The sequence below is a fragment of the Dioscorea cayenensis genome, chromosome 3 (genome assembly GCF_009730915.1).
Source record: "Dioscorea cayenensis subsp. rotundata cultivar TDr96_F1 chromosome 3, TDr96_F1_v2_PseudoChromosome.rev07_lg8_w22 25.fasta, whole genome shotgun sequence".
Lineage (NCBI taxonomy): Eukaryota > Viridiplantae > Streptophyta > Magnoliopsida > Dioscoreales > Dioscoreaceae > Dioscorea > Dioscorea cayenensis.
In genome coordinates, this window is record NC_052473.1 from 642,216 (window position 1) to 660,750 (window position 18,535).

The window sequence follows — 18,535 nt, forward strand, 5'->3', positions numbered from 1 at the left end:
CACTTTGTTGAAAAAAAAATATAAAGGGAATCTTTTAATCAGACAAAATTTATTATTTTAAAAAAATTATATTGAAAAATAACTCAGTTTTAAATTTTAAATTGAAAATTATTAAATTATTTATAAATAAAAAATTTTAAAAAAAAATTGATTTTTTTCTTTTTTTTTTTTAAATTAAAAGCCTCATCCTCAAAAGAAAGAGCCATGGCTTCCGTTCTCGCTGCATGCTCGCTTCCATTCGCTTCTCCTTCGACGCATTCGTCGTCAATCCATCTGGGTATTCCTCGATTGAGTCATCGATGGGAGAGAGCTCAATCCGATGAGGGTACAAGGGTTTGGTAATCACTGGGATGTTCCTTGTTGTTGGATGATTTTGATTGAATTTGTTGAACATTGAGAGTGTTTTTGGTTTCAGTGCTTGTGGTGATGGGCGGTATGGAGTTCAGAGAAGAGAAGCGTTGTTTTGGATCGGTTTTCTCCGTGGTCTCTTCTCCTTTTGTGGCTGCAAATGCTTTGGCTGAGAGTGGTGAGCAAATTTCTCTGTTTTTCGTGCTATTTCTGCATAAAAATTGTTTTTTTTTTTTTCAGTTTGCGTGTGAATTGTTTTCTGATTAATAGATTTGCAAGAGGAGTTAAATACTTATGAGGATGAGACTAATAAGTTCAAGATATCAGTCCCGCGAGGTGAGATTGGTGTAATTGTGATTAAAGTTTTCATCTTTTTGTTATTTCTGGAGAGTTTCTGGGTAATATGTGGCCATTGCTTGATCTCTGTATCTTATCTCTTGTTTGGTTTAGAATGTTGTCCATCAAAGTTGTGTTTGGGATCGAGAAAAATATAATTGAAATCTATCTATCTATCTATATTTATATGCGTCTTTGATTGATGTGCATTAGGAGATTTATTTGCTCTATTGAAGTTATTTCTCATTCTATCTTATGGATTTTCATCATTGGTAATATAGAGTGGCAGATTGGTTGCTTGAATTGGCCTCACAGTGTTTGTGGCATCTTTACAATTACTGCTGACCTCTATGCTGAGTGAATACCGTCTGAAACATTAAACCGGGCTATACCCGTGTGTCTATATTTTGTCTGTTGATCATCCTCCTGCTTGGTTTGGCTTTTCATTCATCCATTACCGGAATGTGTTTGTCGCAAAGATGTTTTTAGATTGAGGATAATAGAGGAATCAAAAACAATGTATGTGTCGACAGATATTTGATTGATGTGCATTAGGAGATTTGTTTGCCCTTTTGATTGTATTTCTCATTCTATCTTGTAGATTTTCGCTAGTATGATATACCATTTCTCATTGATAATGTAGAGCAAGAAACATTCAACAAACTGGCTGCTTGAATTAACCTCACAATGTTGGTAACAACTTACTATGCTATGTTAATTCCATCTGAGAGATCTAATTGGACTGTATGTGTCTTTCAGTAGGTCATCAAGCTGTTGCCCATTTTACTTTTCTGTCTATTGATCCTGCTCCTGCTTAGTTGTGTCCATTTTTCAGTTCATTTGCAAAACAATCTTTACTGGACTCTGTGTATATATGTATATATGCTATTGCAGGATGGATGATTGGTACTGGTGAAACCAATAGCATCAAATCAGTTACTGCATTTTACCCAGAAGAAGCTTCAGATTCTAATAGTGATATTTCACTATCCAAATTTGCTTCTTTTAATTCTTAATTGGTTTTAAATATTAGGCTTCTGAACAAATTTGCAGTCAGTGTTGTGATCACAGGGATTGGTCCGGACTTTACAAGATTGGAATCATTTGGCAAAGTCGATGAATTCGCAGAAAATCTGGTAGAGTTCACCAATTGGCATACTTTCCAAACACTTCCTTTTTTTCTGCTTATATAAACTAAATCAAGAATGTAACATCTAATTTCACTAAGCAGGTAAATGGCTTGGACAGAAGCTGGCGAAGGCCGCCTGGGTTGGCTGCAAAACTAATTGAGTCCAAAGCTTCAAATGGTGATGATGGCTGATGAGCTCTATTTATTTCCAAACAGTAACCAGAGTTTTGTATTTTTATAGTAATCATGTACTTTCAGGACTGTATTATATTGAGTACACATTGCAAAATCCCGGTGAAAGACGGAGACGTATACTCTCAGCTGTTGGCATGGCATTCAATGGTTGGTACAACAGACTTTATACAGTTACAGGACAGGTTTGATATATGAAAGTTTTCGATGTTACTGCAGCAAATTGTTGGTCGGAAAATTTGTGATTCTGACAAGCAAATTAATTGTCTTGCAGTTTATGGATGATGAATCAGAGAAAATATAGATCACAAATTGAGAAGGTAAGCTGCATGCCTGCAACTTACAAAACTGATTTCTGTATCTGGTGTTCGAATGCTTTACATAGAACTTATCATTGCAGGCTGTTAAATCCTTCCGATTGACATGAAGACGACGACCGTGAATTGGACAAGTCGGAAACTGAGTAATTTGTGATGATAGTTTCTTCATGTTGTATAAACTTTTGCTTCCACATTCATTGTAGTACTCCACATTGACATACAGATAAACAGTAATTTTCTGATGTATTTGGAATTTTTTTTCTCAGCTGATAATAGAAATAGTGTGCAATGACAATGAAAACATCAGCAGGAAACACTGAATTGGTAAGATTACATGCACAAATCCAACTTGGTCACCCAACTATTTTTTCTAAGTAGTTACAGGACAAGCAAGAAAGCTTAGAGAACAGTAAATATTACACTCTTCAAAACAAAAAGTTCCATAGCCCTAATCTGCACTTGACCAAAATGAAACAGGGTTGCTCTCTAATTGTCCATCTGAGATATAAAACTTCAATAGCCTCCGCATGGCCGACAGGCGATAGTTTACCATGACCTGATCACCAAACCAAAATACACCAAAATTCATGAAAGAATAACGAATTCCGCAAGATTACACTCAATGGCATGAAGTATAGAGTTTATTTACTTTGTAGCCATGTCGAATAGCTTCGGCACTCTATTCAGAAGAATGGGGTTGCACGCCAACCCCGGTATGGTTGAAGTCCTTGATCCACATTATCAGTTTTCGGGCATTGAATTGGAAAACTAATTCACAGACAATAATGAGACTTAACTAGGAAGAAACAGGATCTAATTCTTTCCTTCTCATTCCGATGCTAAAGTTGGGCTCAGAGGGGTAAACAAAAATGGTTTCTGCTGCAATTGAAGGTTGCAGAGCAGCTGAATATCTAACTGAAGTAATGGTGATCCTTGGCAGCTGTTGTGAGCCTGAACTCAATGGCACAAGCTTGTAACTGATTATATGCTCTGTTTTTGGTAAAATTAAGATAGAATCATTGTGTGGCCCGGAAAACACAAAGCTCTGAGAGTCTCCTAGTGAGTACTTAATCTCTTGAAGCATGCTTGTTAGGTTCTGGACCTTCAGATAGACTGAGAAAGGAACTCCAAGAACAGCATGCGGAGGGCATTCCAAGCTCACAATCAATGGCGGCTTCTCCACGTTCACATTGGGCAGCTCAAGTCTAGTCAGAACCGAAGAACCTGGAGCCTGGCTTTCTCGCACATCTCTAGTCCATCTAATACAAACAGTTCCAACACTAAGGTTTGGGGAATCAATCTGAGGGGTGACGGAGAATACTTGTTTGAATTCTTCGCCTGGTGCAAGAAGGCCATAATCAGCAGTAGCCCCATGATTATGCTCCACAAGGCATGAATGGCCATTCTTCTTCTCACTGTTTGACTCAATAGACATGGATATCATTCGCAATGGCACCTCTGTACTGTTTCTAGCATTCACTATAAGGATGTTCTTTTCATTTAATGCTAGTGAGATTTTTCTATCAGAATCAGACGAAGACTTGACTTTGGTGAGCAAGAGAGGCTCTCGGCGAAATGGTGTCATGAAACGGTGGCTGATGATAACAGGAGTTTTGCCTTCAATTTGCAAGCTCTTGTGCACATTAACTCTCTGAGAAGCAGCTTCCACAGGGTTCGAAAAATAGCCAAGCGAAACATAGAGCATGACTGACTTGGGCCTGTGCCATTTGATCTCTAATTTACAGGACCATGTATCTCCCAATCCCAAATCAGGTACAGACACCACTCCAAATGACTGCTGAATTTTTCTTATATTGTCGAGATTTAATTGAGATTCATCTTCTTCGATTGTTCCTGAAATGCCAAGAAGCTCAACATGGTGACTATCCGAAGAAAATGGTTCAAGTTCGCCTTTAGGACTCATTAACAGACCACCTCCTCTGGCATCCACAAGATTAATCTTCAGTTCACCAGAATGAACTGCATGACCTTTAGAGGTCACAGTCACAGGAACAACAAAGTTCTCTTCTACCAATGCAGAGCCAGAAGCATCCAATGAAAGATCAACTTGAGGTTCAGGCTCATCCACCTGGGTGAATCTTTGGCCAGAATATGCAAGGGCAGGATCCTTGGTTGGGAAGCTCTCCATACGATCCTCAAACTTCCACAGTGGTAAATCCTCCATTGAAGCAGGACTTTCTGCTTGGCAACAAATCGCAAAGAACCTTCCAATTTTAGCCTTCACAAACAAGCACTCTAGCTTTCCACTCTGTTCTGCATGTACAAACAGACAACTTTGACATGAGAAGCAAAAAGAGATATGCACATGATAGACTACTGTCTCCTTCGGAGACAATTCAATGTCAAACTGCATTAGAATCAGATATGGAAACCACATAATCACTCTATCATAATCAAATTCTATTCTAAATTATGACTAGACATTAAACTTCGAGAGGGCAGACTAAGAAAGTAACTGGAAAAAGGCAAACAATGCACAAGTAAACCATAAAAAAAAAGAAGGTTTACCTGATTTAATTTTGTACGTTAATCGCAACCACTTGTCTGGCAACAATGTAAGTGAAGGAGCCATCTCTACCCTAACACCCTGTTCCCCTCTAAATGATTCCACCACAGAAGGCTCTTGAGCATTGACTACTTCAAAATTGCATAATGGCTGGTTGAACTGTATTTCTAACTGATCTATTGTGACCGGATGTGGTAATTGTGAAAGAAGGGACAAAGTAATGGATGTAGATGATGTTGGCTTAAGAGATTGATCATGGAAAGCAACAGATGCCAGAAGTACCACTCTAAGGGGACTCACAAGATCAACCTCAATAAGGACTGGGTGGTCCTCGATTATTTTTAGGGTGCAGTCAGTAGCTACTAGCGCTTGGCCTTTCAGGAGGTTGAACACTTCCTCTTGTATTCTCTCCCTCTGTGAAAGAGTAGCTAGACCAGCAGGGCCACAGTTCCTTTTGTTTCCATTCGTTTCCCCTCCAGAATTAGAAAATATAGGCAATGCAGCCATTTCAAGAGAATACTCAATGAAACCTTTGGGTGATCCTAATTTGCGTGAACACTCCCGTAAGTATCCCAAAGTCTCCCAAAGCAAAGTAACCCAGCCCTCTTTACGGAAAAGCACAGCAACACTGTCGAAAAGCTCTTTTGCATTAATGAAATCAGCTGCTTCAAAGTATTCAATAGCCATTCTGTTAGCACAATAAGAAGCCATCCTAGTAGATTTTAGGCTGTTGAATGATTCCCAAGACCTTCTCAACAAGGCAATGATCTCATAAGAATCTTGAAACCTCTGTGCTTCCGTGATGGCATAACTTGAATACTCCGCATCTGAAAGACTGCAAAAGAAATAATGAAAATTAAGTTTCTAAAAGAAAGGAACATTGAAAGACTTCAGGCCTAGATCTAAAGTACATACGGCAAGGCTGTGATAATATCTCCTTCCTCAACTAAGCGGGCATATTGACCAACAAAATTAGAAGAACTGATGGATTCTGGACATCCTGCAACCTTGCCTGCTGAGTGAGAGCAAGCTAGTGAAAGCTTCTTATTCCTCAAGTACTTCGCTGATAACTAACATCATTAAACAGCAGACATTAAAATATGAGCCAAAAACTGTTCTCCTAATCTTCATGTGATTACCAGATAAAGAAGAATCACTTCAAATCAAGGAAGAAAAAGCTACATATTTGGGAATAAACATTGAACACTTCCACAAGTATATTCATGAAGTTAAAAAGGAATTCTGACTTGAGTATATAATAAACCACTAAGAAGCAAAAGCAATAAAAAGTTGCACCTGGTAATAGTAAGCCGGTTGAAATTCCCATTCAGTCAGAGGGTTCTCCGAGCTACCAAACCGAGGGGATACATTGCTCGGATAAGATGCAGAGCTTGTATCCAACAATTCCGCAAATACCAGGAACTGCCTACTGAACCATTCCCAATGAATAAAAGCAATTTCTGGTACCCCCACCAGTCGCTCATAACTAGCAGCATGCTTGTGGAACCAAGAAAGTGCTTCTACAACTTTTCCACCATGTAACAACAAAGTAGATATTTTGAAATGCAGTTGTTCAGCAACGGCTTTTATCTCAACCAGGCGCTGAATAGGTGGCAACCTTGTAGATGTCCCAACCATCTAAATATTTAAAAAGAAAGTTACTTGATAAGATCAAATGCAGTGAAATAAGAAACTTGAACACTGCATTGGTGGCTATCAAAGCTAAAATAGTATTTGTTGATAAATACCAAGGAAACAAAATGCCATTGCTTGATAAAGCCAAATGAAGTATAGAAAGGCATAAACACAAAATAAAACAAGAACAAATTGCAATGCCTTGGAAGTTATGTGCTCAGTATCTAATTAACTGGAAGTTTAAAAGACAATTATTAAAAATCTCACACAAAAGTTATGTGATGTCACTAGCCAAAAAAGGGAAAAGAAAGAGGGAAACAGATGATGTATGCGCACAAGCAAATGACTTAAATGACACCTTATACCAATGAAAGACAAATTCAATAATCACAGGCATCAATTTGAAAGGTAATCAAGCAAATCAGAGTTAGTCATAAACCCCAAGGGTATAAGCCTCCACGTATTTTAAACAAAACATTTGATTGAATTTCAACCAACAACGGTCATTCAACTATCACAACCTATATGCCAACTATTAACATTTAAAAAATAAAATAAAATGAAATAAAATAAAACTCCCAAAAGAGTATGCCACACCTCACGCAGAGCACCATATGCATCCTCATAACACCTCAAAGCTTCTGCCCAATCTCTTCTAAATTCTGCATATACTGCAACCTGAGATTAAACCTTACGTTAGAATTTGCGTTTAGCAAAACTAGCATCAGCTCATCTTCTGTTCAACAGGCTAATAAGAACAAAATTGGAATAAATTGAAAAATAAAGACAAAAATCAAGATCAATCAAGGTCATGACATTTAGGTTTTGTATAGATCAATGATTTGTTACAACGACGATGACAACAACAACAGCAACCAGCCATTAGTCCCAATTATTTGGGATAGGCTATTTGGGATAGGCTAGATCAATGATTTATTGAATATAAATTTTGAATAAAAGTCATAGAACAAGCAGGAGAATACCATCTGCTGATGGCTATTTAAAAAAGATATATCACAAAAGGGAAATCAACAGAAAAAGAAGGCCTTGCCTTAAAGCAGCAGCGAATATTTAACTCAGCAAAACCAAAAGTTTTCTTCTCAATACGAGCTTTCACCCTTCGCCCTTCCTCTCTATAGTATGTGTTGCACAGCTCAGCAAATATACCTGAAAGTCTGAATATGGGAACAACATGAGATAAGCAAACTTATATACTGACCGATCCTGACACTCCTTGAATCATCACAAAGAATTTCTGACAAAACTTCAGCAGATGCTAGCTCACATAGAATACCCTTAGAAAAACTAATCTTCAAAAGATCATTTAATTCAGTCAGTCACTTCTAGATTGTCCAACAAATGAAACAGACAGGGTCCAAATTGACACATCCACAGACCTGTTTAGTGATTGTTTCATTTCATGAGGATCATCCTTGTCAAACATAACCAGGTGCTTATATTCAATTTCCGCCCGCTTTCTTAATGCAATGATAAGGTCTTCACTAACTCCATCTGCAATAGAGAAAAGCAAGATTATCTCACAACCCCATCCTGTCTACATTTGGTGAAAAAAATATATAGAAAATACGAGTGGGAAATCTTCTCTAAATTTGAACGACTGTGATATCAGTCTCACTCAACTTACCCGCAATACTTCTCTGCACTATCACAATGATCAATTTGATATTTCTTCCACGAACCATAGACCTGACAACGAAATACAACATATATTATTGAACATTCCCCACAAGTAGCATTTGCCATTGAGTTCAATACACAAAAGCGTAATATACACGAGTGGAAACTCTACAATTACAATATCAATGCAATAAAAAATTTGATCTTTTCACCTCAAACTAGCATGAATAAGAAGATCAACTGATAGATTGGTTGAATAGAGTTAAAATTACCCAAGACCTCAACTATCTAACAAACTAAAGATTGCATTGAACTTCATATCGTCCAAAAACCCATATCACTTCAATAAGATGCTCAATCCCAAAAAATCACAGATTCGAAGAGGAAGGAACCCGTACTTTAGGTTTTCAAGATCGGTGCAGACCTGTAGCCATTGGGCAGGATCCCCATTAACTTGATCAGAACCAAAAAGCGCCGCAACGACAGCGGGAACCCTTGTCCTGTGCTTCAACAGCCAATCCTTCTTCAGAATCCCTTCTGGAGGATGGCCACCCGCATCCAAAGGATCCCGCTGCTTCCGCGCTAAAATGGAGATCTTAGAGAAATCAGGGAGAGCGAGGGTGTTGATCGGAGGCTGCTCGGAGTGCAGCACAGCGGAGATCGTCGAGTGGAGGTCGGGGCAGCCAACAACGGACACAAGGGAGACCGGTGGCGTCCGGAGCTCCTCTGGGTAGTCCTCCATGGACGAGGGTTAGGGTTTCCGGGATCGAAATCGATGGGATTCGGGCGAGATCTCGGAAACCCTAGCTAGGGTTCGAAGAGAGAGCGACGGGGAGCAAGAGCGACACGAAGAAGAGGGATTCGTCAACGATGCCGGCAAACGAAGAGTAACTCGACGGTGAGATTTTAGATCGGACGGTGGAAATAATTCTATCATGGAAAATTATTTTATGAACCAAAAAAATTAATTAATTAATTAATTAATTAATTAATTAATTAATTAATTAAAAAAAACAAACGAAAAATTAATTTTTTCTAAAAAACTGAAAATTCAGGTCCTCTTGTGCACTCTCACTTGACCGATATAGGATTTGAGTTATAAATATGTAACCCACAGCCGAAAATCCTTAGCATTAATTCGTAGATTATATTTTATAATAGGGTCAAATGCTTTTAGTAATTAAATTTTTTTATATTTATAAAAATATAAAATTACAAAATTAAAAAGTTTTATAATTAATAAAAAATACATTGTAATTATGATCTATTTAACAAATAAATATATAATTCTTAGTCCCTAGTCATTCTATTTATATATAAGATGTTCATATTTTATTGAGTATATGTATTTAGATTATAATTTATACAGATGTGAAAACACAAATATATTGATATATTAACTCCAAATCATTTGTCCACATTTTATAAAATAAATAAATATATAATAAAATTCATTGCTTTTATATTAATATTTTAACTTATTTTTTTATTTATAAATGCAGTTGGGTTGGGTCCGGTGACTTCGGTCCATATCGAAGACATATTTGGGCCACCTACTGCTCATTAGAAACATTTTGGGCCAGGTTATTATTGGGCCGTAGATTCATTCACACTAGTCTAATAAAGAATCCATCCAATCATCATGGATCCGAATCCTAAAGCATCCATCAGTTTGAATTTCAAACAAACTAGCCGTTAGGTCTCCACTCCAACGGCCTTCTCCCAATAAAAACCCCATCTTTGCTTCATTTCTCCAAAGATCTCTTCTTTGCTTCATCTTCTTCTTCGTCTTCTATCGAGGTTGAGAGAGAGTGAGAGAGTGAGAGAAGAGGGCATCGATGGAGAAGAGCCAGAGAGCAATGGATCTGTACGAGAAGCTGGAGAAGGTCGGAGAGGGAACGTATGGGAAGGTGTACAAGGCCAGGGAGAGGGCTACGGGGAGGATCGTGGCGCTCAAGAAGACCCGGCTTCCGGAGGACGATGAGGGCGTTCCTCCCACCACGCTCCGTGAGGTCTCCCTCCTCCGTATGCTCTCCATTGATCCTCATGTCGTCAGGTCAACCATCCTTCTTTTCCTTTTTCTTGGATTTTTCTCTTATTTTTTCCATTTTTTTAAATGCCTTCTTTCTTTGGTTTTTCAATCTTATCGATTTTCACCTCTCCCCTGATTTTATCTTCTGTTTTCCAATCATATGAAGGTTTTGAGCTCTTGTGAGATTTCAGAAATGTTCTTTTTTGGTTTTTGAGGGGTTTTGAATCATCCCAGGAGTGACTCTGTTTCTTGGTTCACATTTTGGATTTAGAGTTTTCCCTCTTTATTGCAGGTTGATAGATCTGAAACAAGGCAAGAATAAGGAAGGGAAGACGATTCTTTATCTGGTTTTTGAGTACATGGACACTGATCTTAAGAAATACATCAGAGGCTTCCGTCAAAACCAAGAATTTCTCCCAGGAAAGACAATCAAGGTAGCTCTGCTCCTCCTGTATCTCTAATTGGTTGTTAAAAATTCCCTTTTTTTTCAGATATCGGAACTTCTATTTTTTGTTTGTCATGCAATACCATACAATTATCCACAATTAACCCAATTAAGAACTTGATGATTGTTCATTCTGAGCTAAATTGCATATATATTGTTACATTCCCGTCATGATTATCTCAGGGTATTGTAATTGATGAACTTGTGCAATTTGGATTGTTAGAGAATTAACAATGGTGCAATTGCATTCTTGATGTGTTCAGATATTAATGTACCAACTCTGCAAAGGTGTCGCTTTCTGCCATGGCCATGGTGTGCTCCACAGGTACATGCTATATTCGTATTCTCAATCCTCTGTTTCTCCGGCTATTTTATCTAAATATGTCTGAAGTTGCCATTTGCATTCCCTCAGGGACCTCAAGCCTCACAATTTACTAATGGATCGAAAGACAATGATGCTTAAAATAGCTGACCTTGGGCTCAGCAGAGCATTCACTATTCCCCTCAAGAAGTACACTCATGAGGTATGAACTTGAAAATAGAATCAGATGTCTTTTATAGAATGCTGGTAGCTTCAACCTGTTTTTTCACTTAAAATCCTTGTTTCAGATACTGACACTCTGGTATAGAGCTCCGGAGGTGCTCCTTGGAGCCACACATTATTCAACTCCTGTTGATATGTGGTCTGTTGGCTGTATATTTGGTAGGTTCTTCAAAAGCATGAGAAGAAAAACTCATCAACTTTTTCATGTTGAAACAAAATCTATCTAGAATATTGATATGATGTTCTTGGTAATTTTGGATTGCAGCTGAACTAGTGACAACTCAAGCACTATTTCCTGGAGACTCTGAACTGCAACAACTCCTTCACATATTCAGGTGCAGCAGTTGCCAGTGCTTTCAGGAAACGATTTCTTATTTTACTTGACCAATCTGATATCTGTTAATCTTGGTTTTCTTCGGTATAGGCTACTGGGAACTCCAAATGAAGAAGTGTGGCCAGGAGTAAGCAAACTACCAAACTGGCATGAGTTTCCACAATGGAACCCAAAGAGCTTGTCTTCTGCAGTCCCCGGTCTGGACGCTAATGGTTTAGACCTGCTCTCGGTGAGTGTTAGTCGACACAATTAATTTATCACAATCTTGATATTTATCTGTAAATATTTCCGAATCATTGCAGAAGATGTTGTACTACCAGCCTTCAAAGCGGATTTCGGCTAAGAAGGCCATGGAGCATCCTTACTTTGATGATGTGAACAAGACTCACCTGTGAAGCAACCTAACAACCTTATGGAGACTCATTGCAGCTGACTTTGTGAAAGTAGATAATGCTTGCTTTTCTCAAGCATGAGCACTTTAAATGAAAAACAAAAAGACTAATAGTGTGTGGTCTACGTTTAACTGTATTTTGTCTGTTATTTTTCAGAGATGATGATGTGGTACCTTTATTCATGAAATTATGGATGATTAATGTTTTTGGATTGCTTTTTTATATTGCCTATAGTTTTAGCATGGATTGGATTGCCCTTAGTATCTGACATTCACATAGATCGAATAAATAAAATGGCAAAGTCGAAATAGTACATTCATGAAGATGAGAAAACACAATGAAATATCAGTACGCAAGCTGTCTTCATTCAAGAAATAACCATTATTTAATTTTCATTGAAAACTTACCAGCCAGAATGGCATCTATAATTTACATTGCCGGCCTGATGAACGTTTGTCCCATGAAGATCGACAAAGAACAAGTTGAGATGGTGGTGTAATTCTGTTGCCGGGCTGCCAGATTATTATGACACTAGCCACATGAAGAATGTTGACCAAAGGGTGAGTGAAACCGACGCCAATGCGTATGCCCATAAGAAAATAACAGAACACTCCTTTTCGCCAGCACCAAACAGTTGAGTAATTGTACCTGCATGAAAAGAGGAATCTTTGATAGCATATACCGAACAGAGATTTTTTTTTAAAGATATGTGGACAAGCCGTGGATTCGAATCCTCGGCAATTATCCTTTTGTAAGGTCGATACCAAATAGAGAATTTGTAAATGAAATAAGTATGAATACCCATGTTCATTGCCGGTGGAAGAGCATATTGTAGCAAAAGAACGAACTGATACAAAGGATCAGAATGCACCAGGCCCAAGCGAATTGCCCCTTTGACTATAATCATGCCTATTAGCGGTAACATAACATAACGGACGGCTATAACTCCAATAATGACCGAAAATTGTGTGCCCGATCCATGTAAACCTGAAGAAGTTGAAAATCTTATGAAGAACTTTGCAGCATGTTGTCTCAATAGATAAAGTATCGGACTAAGATTGCTACCTCTAAGAAGGTTTCCTCCCATTATCAGAGTGACTGTTGGTATCGCACCATCCCTGCGGCACAGATAATGAAAGTTAGTTTACATGTCAATAAGATCGCAAAACAAATCAATACATGATGATTAGATAAGAAAGCTTGTAAGGAGTACATAAACAAGTGGAAGATGATACCCCAGCAAAGATGCCGATTCTTGGACAAAACGAAGAGGAGCGGATTCACCAATAATTGCTTTTCTAATTTGGGGAACCATACCAATAATAAACCCAATAATCTGTGGAAGAACAGAAGAAATTAAAATGAAGTTGATGTAGATATGAATTGCAATTCAAATTGAATGGACTTACTACTCCTATGGTTGACGGAGCGAACAGTTTTTTCAAGTCAATTGCACAGCCAATATTTGACAATCCGTTCTTAAATTGGTCCAGAATTGGTAGCTGTAAAGAATGTCAGACATGGCTGAATAAAGCAAAACCTTCAACATTAATGAATATCAATATAAATATCAAATAACGAAAACATTTGTTCTTAGTCAGAAAGTTCCAGTTTTCAGAAATTTCAGTTGTGTTGAATGCACAAGCACATTGTGAGGAAGGGAATAAGGTTTTTGTAGGATTATTGAACAAGCTATGAATTTACTGAATCGAAAAGATAATGCATGAACTTCAACTGTAAAACAGATGCCAAGCTAAAAGGCAAGCAAAGAAGCATTAAAAACCTTTGGTTTAGTTGAAGATTCTGCATATGCAGTAATAGGAAGCCGTTGTTCAGCAGGACAATCAGATGATAACCCACTCTGTAGCAAAAGTTTTTCACCTGTATGGTTGCTAGGAATGAGCTTCGCATTTTCCTCTAGAATAATAGGTCTCTTTTGAGGGTTGCTGATTAATTTTTCTCCAATAGCATTTGAAGATATTCGAACCATATTGTAGACATATGACCAAATAAAGACTGCTCCGATCTGCAGCATTAAATGATAATAGAAATGAATATGGTGTCTATACTAAACAACAAATCATTAACATTTTAAAGGCGGAAAACTCACAGCCATAGAGAGTGACACGTATGCCAAGCCGAATGTGTGGCAAGCATCAGGATCTCCGAAAGGACTGCCTTTTTCTTTGCAGATTGCAGGGATGATGATAAGAAGCATGTTGCCCAAATTCCCTGCGGTGTAGATTTTGTTTAGTTAATAAACATATTACATTAGACAATCAAGAAGATAATAATACCTTTTTCAACAAAAATTACAAATGCATGAAATCTTACAAGCATTTATTTAACATGAGACATCAACATGAGTACAAAGGGCACCAAAATTTTACTAATACAAAGTGTTTCATTACAGAGATAACACTGTTTACTCCAGAGTGGTGCTCTCATTAACTAAAATTTAAGAAGCTTAAACAAAGGGTTCCATAGTAGATAACAGCCATACTTTTTACTTAGCCTTGTCTCTAGAATATCTGATATGTATACTATTCATCTAAATACATACAAAGTGAACAAAAACATAAAAGCATGCAGTCATATACCATGGGATGTGCACTGATGTTAAATGTGTAGCTACTTATATGCAATAAGAATAAGAAGTTTAAAATAGCTATAAATAGATCCCTTATTTTACCAGCCGCACAGCAGCCTATGATTAGCCCCCTCGAGGGCGGAGGAGCTTTTGTTAGATGGATAACAACCCATCCAAGTAAAGAACCAAGAAGAAATGTGAGAAAGATATTAATTGGCATGAACCACCTGCATGTCAATATAAGGTGGCATAAGATATAACAAAAGAGTAATATTAGTAGAACACTAATAAAATGTATCAAATATCACAGGAAGATTTGGAAAAGTAACTAAGAATTTCATGTTGAAACAAACTGTCAAGAATGAAAGGAAAAGCCAAGAGCAACCCACATCAGAACAACATTCTCCAATGTCACTGTCCGGGCCAAGTTTGTCGAGACAAGAGATGGATTGAATACAAAAAATACAACCTGCTCATAACCATTTTGTTCAGTTAGCCAAAGAAAATTATATTGCTTCACAAAATTAAACATCAGGACATGCTAACTAAAGACAAGTAGAACAACAAAATAAAGGTGATTTACATCACTGCATGGATAGATTGAACAGCAAGGAAATAACAATGAATAGTTTCACTTGACAATCATAAATCCATGACTAACATTGTTCATATGCTTTCTTGCTTCTTCACACAGGATGCCAACACGACCCGTTGCTAGAAACGATCCAACACCGGTGATCAGAAGCACGTTGAGAACAGGCACTGAAGCAGCGATGAAAAGCTGAAATAGCCCCATAGTTGCTTAGAAAGCTTCTCTTCTCACCTTCTCCTTTTCCTTCGATATACAGACGACGGCACAGATCAGATTCTGCTCATTAACAACAGTGGAAAAATGTGACTGAAAGTTGATTGAAAAATCCATCCAACCACATACACATACTCAGACAAACAGATTTAATTGATGAAGATTGGTCAGTCAACCATATTCACATAAACATTAATACAAACAAACAAATTTTTGTTGGTGAGCAGCAGAATCCTAAGCGCAGTCCCATGCTTCTCATCCTTTGACTCTTAGCATCTGAGTTCATCCTAATTTATATATATATATATATATATATTCAATTGGTCTCAAGTGTTTGATGGGATTTCATGGATGTGAAAGGAGTTTAAAATTTAGAGTTTCAAAAGTAAATATATTACATATCCACTCATTTAACCAAGAAAATATCTTCAGGTCCACTTAACAAAAAACCAAATAGCTAGAACAGAAGTTACCTATCTTTAAGCACCCTCCAAGAAGCTTTAGTGAAAAATCAAACAGAAAAACAAGCTCTCATGGCTTCAAATGAAGCAGCAAGCTAGACAAAAATTAAAAAAAGTAAAAAATAAAATAAATCTGAATTACCAGATGACAAAACATAAAAATAGACAAGAAGACAACACCATCCCATCTCTCAACTTCAAACAGCATCTACATAAGCTTAAACCATGAAAAAATATCAATGTTTTCATCAATTTCTACAAAGACAAAGAACGCCTCCGTATCTCTCTTGTTAACTTTACTTGTATACAGATCAGGCCAATCAAAGAGTCTTCCTCCCTCTGCTCTCTCTCTCTCTCTCTATACTGCAACAGCCTAATAAAACACAAGTCTAATGTACCAGAAAATTAGACACATTATTGGAAAAAGACAACACCTTTCTCTCTCACTAATTCCTCTTCTTTTCTACGAACCACTGTGGTACTAAAAAAATTCAAAGCCTGACTTTTTTTATAAAAACCAAATTTTCATTTATGCTTTAGCAACCAAAGAAACAAAAAAGGGGATAATAAAAACCAGAGATAAAAATGCCAGATGACAACAACAGGAAAAAGAAAGAACCACTTTCACATCAATAAAGCAATGACAGCACTAGATCTCAACCTTACTTCAACTCATGACAATCAACAAATGCATAAAAGAGAAGAAAGGCAACATCTTTACCTCTCGCTGATCACTCTCCTCCTTCCTTCTACCAAGCTATTAGATGAGCTTAAAGCCTTAAAAAAAACGCATCTTTTCATGAAACATGGATAAAGAGCAACACCGCTTATTTCTCTGTATCAGAAAAGAACAAAGGCCTGAAGGCAAAAAGTACACCATCTTTTTTCATCAAGAGAAAAAAAACAAAAAAATACATTTTTTATCCTTTTTTTTCATCTTTTTACATGAAACAATACCAACAACAGTATCTCTCTCTCCGGCGCGTTGAGATCAGAGAAACAAGAATTGATCGGCGATTGGATTCACATTCTTGATTCGCTTTTCTCGTCATCACAATGTCTTTTCAGTTGCTTTTTTAATGAATACACCCAAAAACAGTTTGGGTTTTATAGCTTTTAAAAATATATTAAAACAAGGATTGATGGAAGAATGTTTGGCAAGACTAGTAGTCTCCAACTAGTAGTCTCCAACTTTTTTTTCACGATGGTTTTGAATTAAAAACATTGCCAATAAATCTCACTTAAAATATGTAACGATCTCTTTTAAAGCACTTGGTGGCAGCTGATAACTCTTTTGGTCCTCTGTTATAAAATGCCCCAATTTAAACCATCTATTAATTTGATTGGGAAAAATCTTATCCAATCGATGATGCTTGTCAGCATTTCTGTCAACCGGTGCTGACATGATGATTACATGGCAAACCAAATAATAAAATATTAAAAAAATTTAAAATATTAATTTAAAAAAAAGCCACATCAGAACGGATCAGGGTTCAAAGCCCAGCCGAAGAACCTCCGGCAATCCACCTCACCTGCAAATCTTCTCAATTATGGTTGTCGTTGCTTTATTTTCTTATCTCTTGGCATCCATCCATATTTTGTTAACTTTTGGCATCTACCTCACCTACAAACCATTTTGCTTCCCACATTCAAATCATCTCCCCAGTCACAAGTCCCGATCAAAAATCCCTTGGATATAACTATGACGATGGACACCCAAAACTGAAGAAGCACCTGATATTTGTCGGCGGCGAGCAATTAATAACCCATGACATCCTCGACGTGCCTTACAAGGTGGTCGGCAAGTCTGGCTCCAGAACGTTGTCCAAGCCACGGTGCAAAGAGTCGGTGAGCAACTATTTGTTGGATATGGACCCATCGAATAGCCCACATGCCTTCTTACACTCACGGGGCGTTCATTTCAGGGAAAGTGGGGGGAAGTGAAGGGAAGTGGTCTAACTTCCCCCACTTCTGATGTTCATTTGTACTGAAGTGGGGGAAGTGGCATTTCCCCCACTTCCGACTGAAGTGGCATTTCCCCCACTTCCGACTGAAGTGGATTTTGAACTAAACCCATTTCAATATTTTTTTTTACTGAAGTGGGGGGAAGTGAGTGAATATATAAAAACTAACTTCTTTTCATTTTTAAAGTATTTTTTGAACTCATAGAACTTTATCCAACACCTAAATCGTTCGATTCTATTCTCACTTTCAAACAAATGAACACAAATGTCCTGAAAGTGATATTATATCCCCCACTTCAGGGAAGTGGCATTTTCCTCACTTCTAGACTTCCCCTCGCTTACAATGAAATGAACACCCCCCTCAGTGACTCAAACCTAAATATCACATCTCTCACACTCTCCTTTTCATTGCTTTACAATGGTCAATTTTTTGGACTGTTGATTTCAACGGATGGATTTGTATCCGTTGATGAAACTCCCAGCTTAATATATATATATATATACCACTAATAACCTTAGCAGCCACTCTCTGAACTTCACATCTTTTTCCTTCTTCTTGCTTTTCTGGTTGTGAAATATTTAAGAAAATGTGATTTACTTTTCCAATCATCACCATTATCATCACAATTATCATTACCATCATCTCATTGCTTGAATCTTGTACTTGGATTATTTCTCATCGCCAAAGGTGCTAGGCGGAGAGTGTTTTCTACCCTGAGTTAGTGTATCCTAGTGTTTGGAGTGAGGCCATCAAAACTCACACGAGAGGGACAATTCAGCGTTAAGGCAGTACTCTTCCAACTCTCTTTAAACTTGTTGAATGTCAAATACATGCTAGAACAC

The 18,535-nt window shown here is 37.6% G+C and overlaps 4 protein-coding genes across 13 annotated transcripts; 2 read left to right on the forward strand and 2 right to left on the reverse strand.

Annotated features, from left to right (window-relative positions):
- The first annotated feature begins 187 nt into the window (after positions 1-187).
- LOC120283784 (psbP domain-containing protein 3, chloroplastic) lies at positions 188-2,899 on the forward strand. The gene is given in 10 exon segments (XM_039290525.1): positions 188-338; positions 416-526; positions 619-684; positions 1,579-1,659; positions 1,738-1,820; positions 1,916-1,991; positions 2,072-2,190; positions 2,280-2,293; positions 2,295-2,325; positions 2,406-2,899. Coding segments are annotated over 10 exon segments (627 nt in total). The 5' UTR covers positions 188-319; the 3' UTR covers positions 2,433-2,899.
- Positions 2,570-9,030, reverse strand: LOC120283767 (trafficking protein particle complex subunit 11). Of its 3 annotated transcripts, XR_005543342.1 has the most exons (10): positions 8,524-9,030; positions 8,133-8,194; positions 7,885-7,999; positions 7,539-7,662; positions 7,085-7,165; positions 6,149-6,490; positions 5,768-5,922; positions 4,855-5,687; positions 2,975-4,599; positions 2,570-2,881 (listed from the first exon to the last, which is right to left on the reverse strand). XR_005543342.1 is itself a non-coding variant. In XM_039290503.1 (9 exons), exons 1-9 carry the CDS (start codon positions 8,865-8,867, stop codon positions 3,122-3,124), a joined length of 3,534 nt encoding a protein of 1,177 aa, XP_039146437.1. In that variant the 5' UTR covers positions 8,868-9,030; the 3' UTR covers positions 2,570-3,121. The 3 variants fall into 3 exon arrangements, 2 of the variants coding, with proteins under 2 accessions (XP_039146437.1, XP_039146448.1); XM_039290503.1 differs by having other exon boundaries at positions 2,570-4,599; XM_039290514.1 differs by having other exon boundaries at positions 2,570-4,599; positions 8,550-8,722.
- An 878-nt stretch (positions 9,031-9,908) lies between these two features.
- LOC120283669 (cyclin-dependent kinase B2-1-like) lies at positions 9,909-12,073 on the forward strand. Its single transcript, XM_039290386.1, has 8 exons — positions 9,909-10,181; positions 10,450-10,591; positions 10,866-10,927; positions 11,015-11,126; positions 11,212-11,305; positions 11,412-11,481; positions 11,571-11,709; positions 11,783-12,073. Exons 1-8 carry the CDS (start codon positions 9,964-9,966, stop codon positions 11,873-11,875), a joined length of 930 nt encoding a protein of 309 aa, XP_039146320.1. The 5' UTR covers positions 9,909-9,963; the 3' UTR covers positions 11,876-12,073.
- A 69-nt stretch (positions 12,074-12,142) lies between these two features.
- Positions 12,143-16,792, reverse strand: LOC120283080 (protein PIN-LIKES 3-like). 8 transcript variants are annotated; one of them, XM_039289883.1, is made up of 12 exons: positions 16,686-16,792; positions 16,450-16,563; positions 15,124-15,330; positions 14,852-14,931; positions 14,565-14,689; positions 13,983-14,104; positions 13,656-13,898; positions 13,282-13,374; positions 13,108-13,208; positions 12,938-12,990; positions 12,674-12,859; positions 12,143-12,520 (listed from the first exon to the last, which is right to left on the reverse strand). In XM_039289883.1, exons 3-12 carry the CDS (start codon positions 15,256-15,258, stop codon positions 12,396-12,398), a joined length of 1,263 nt encoding a protein of 420 aa, XP_039145817.1. In that variant the 5' UTR covers positions 15,259-15,330; positions 16,450-16,563; positions 16,686-16,792; the 3' UTR covers positions 12,143-12,395. The 8 variants fall into 8 exon arrangements, with proteins under 8 accessions (XP_039145817.1, XP_039145819.1, XP_039145820.1 ...); XM_039289885.1 differs by having other exon boundaries at positions 16,450-16,586; XM_039289886.1 differs by having other exon boundaries at positions 16,674-16,792.
- Positions 16,793-18,535: the final 1,743 nt, after the last annotated feature.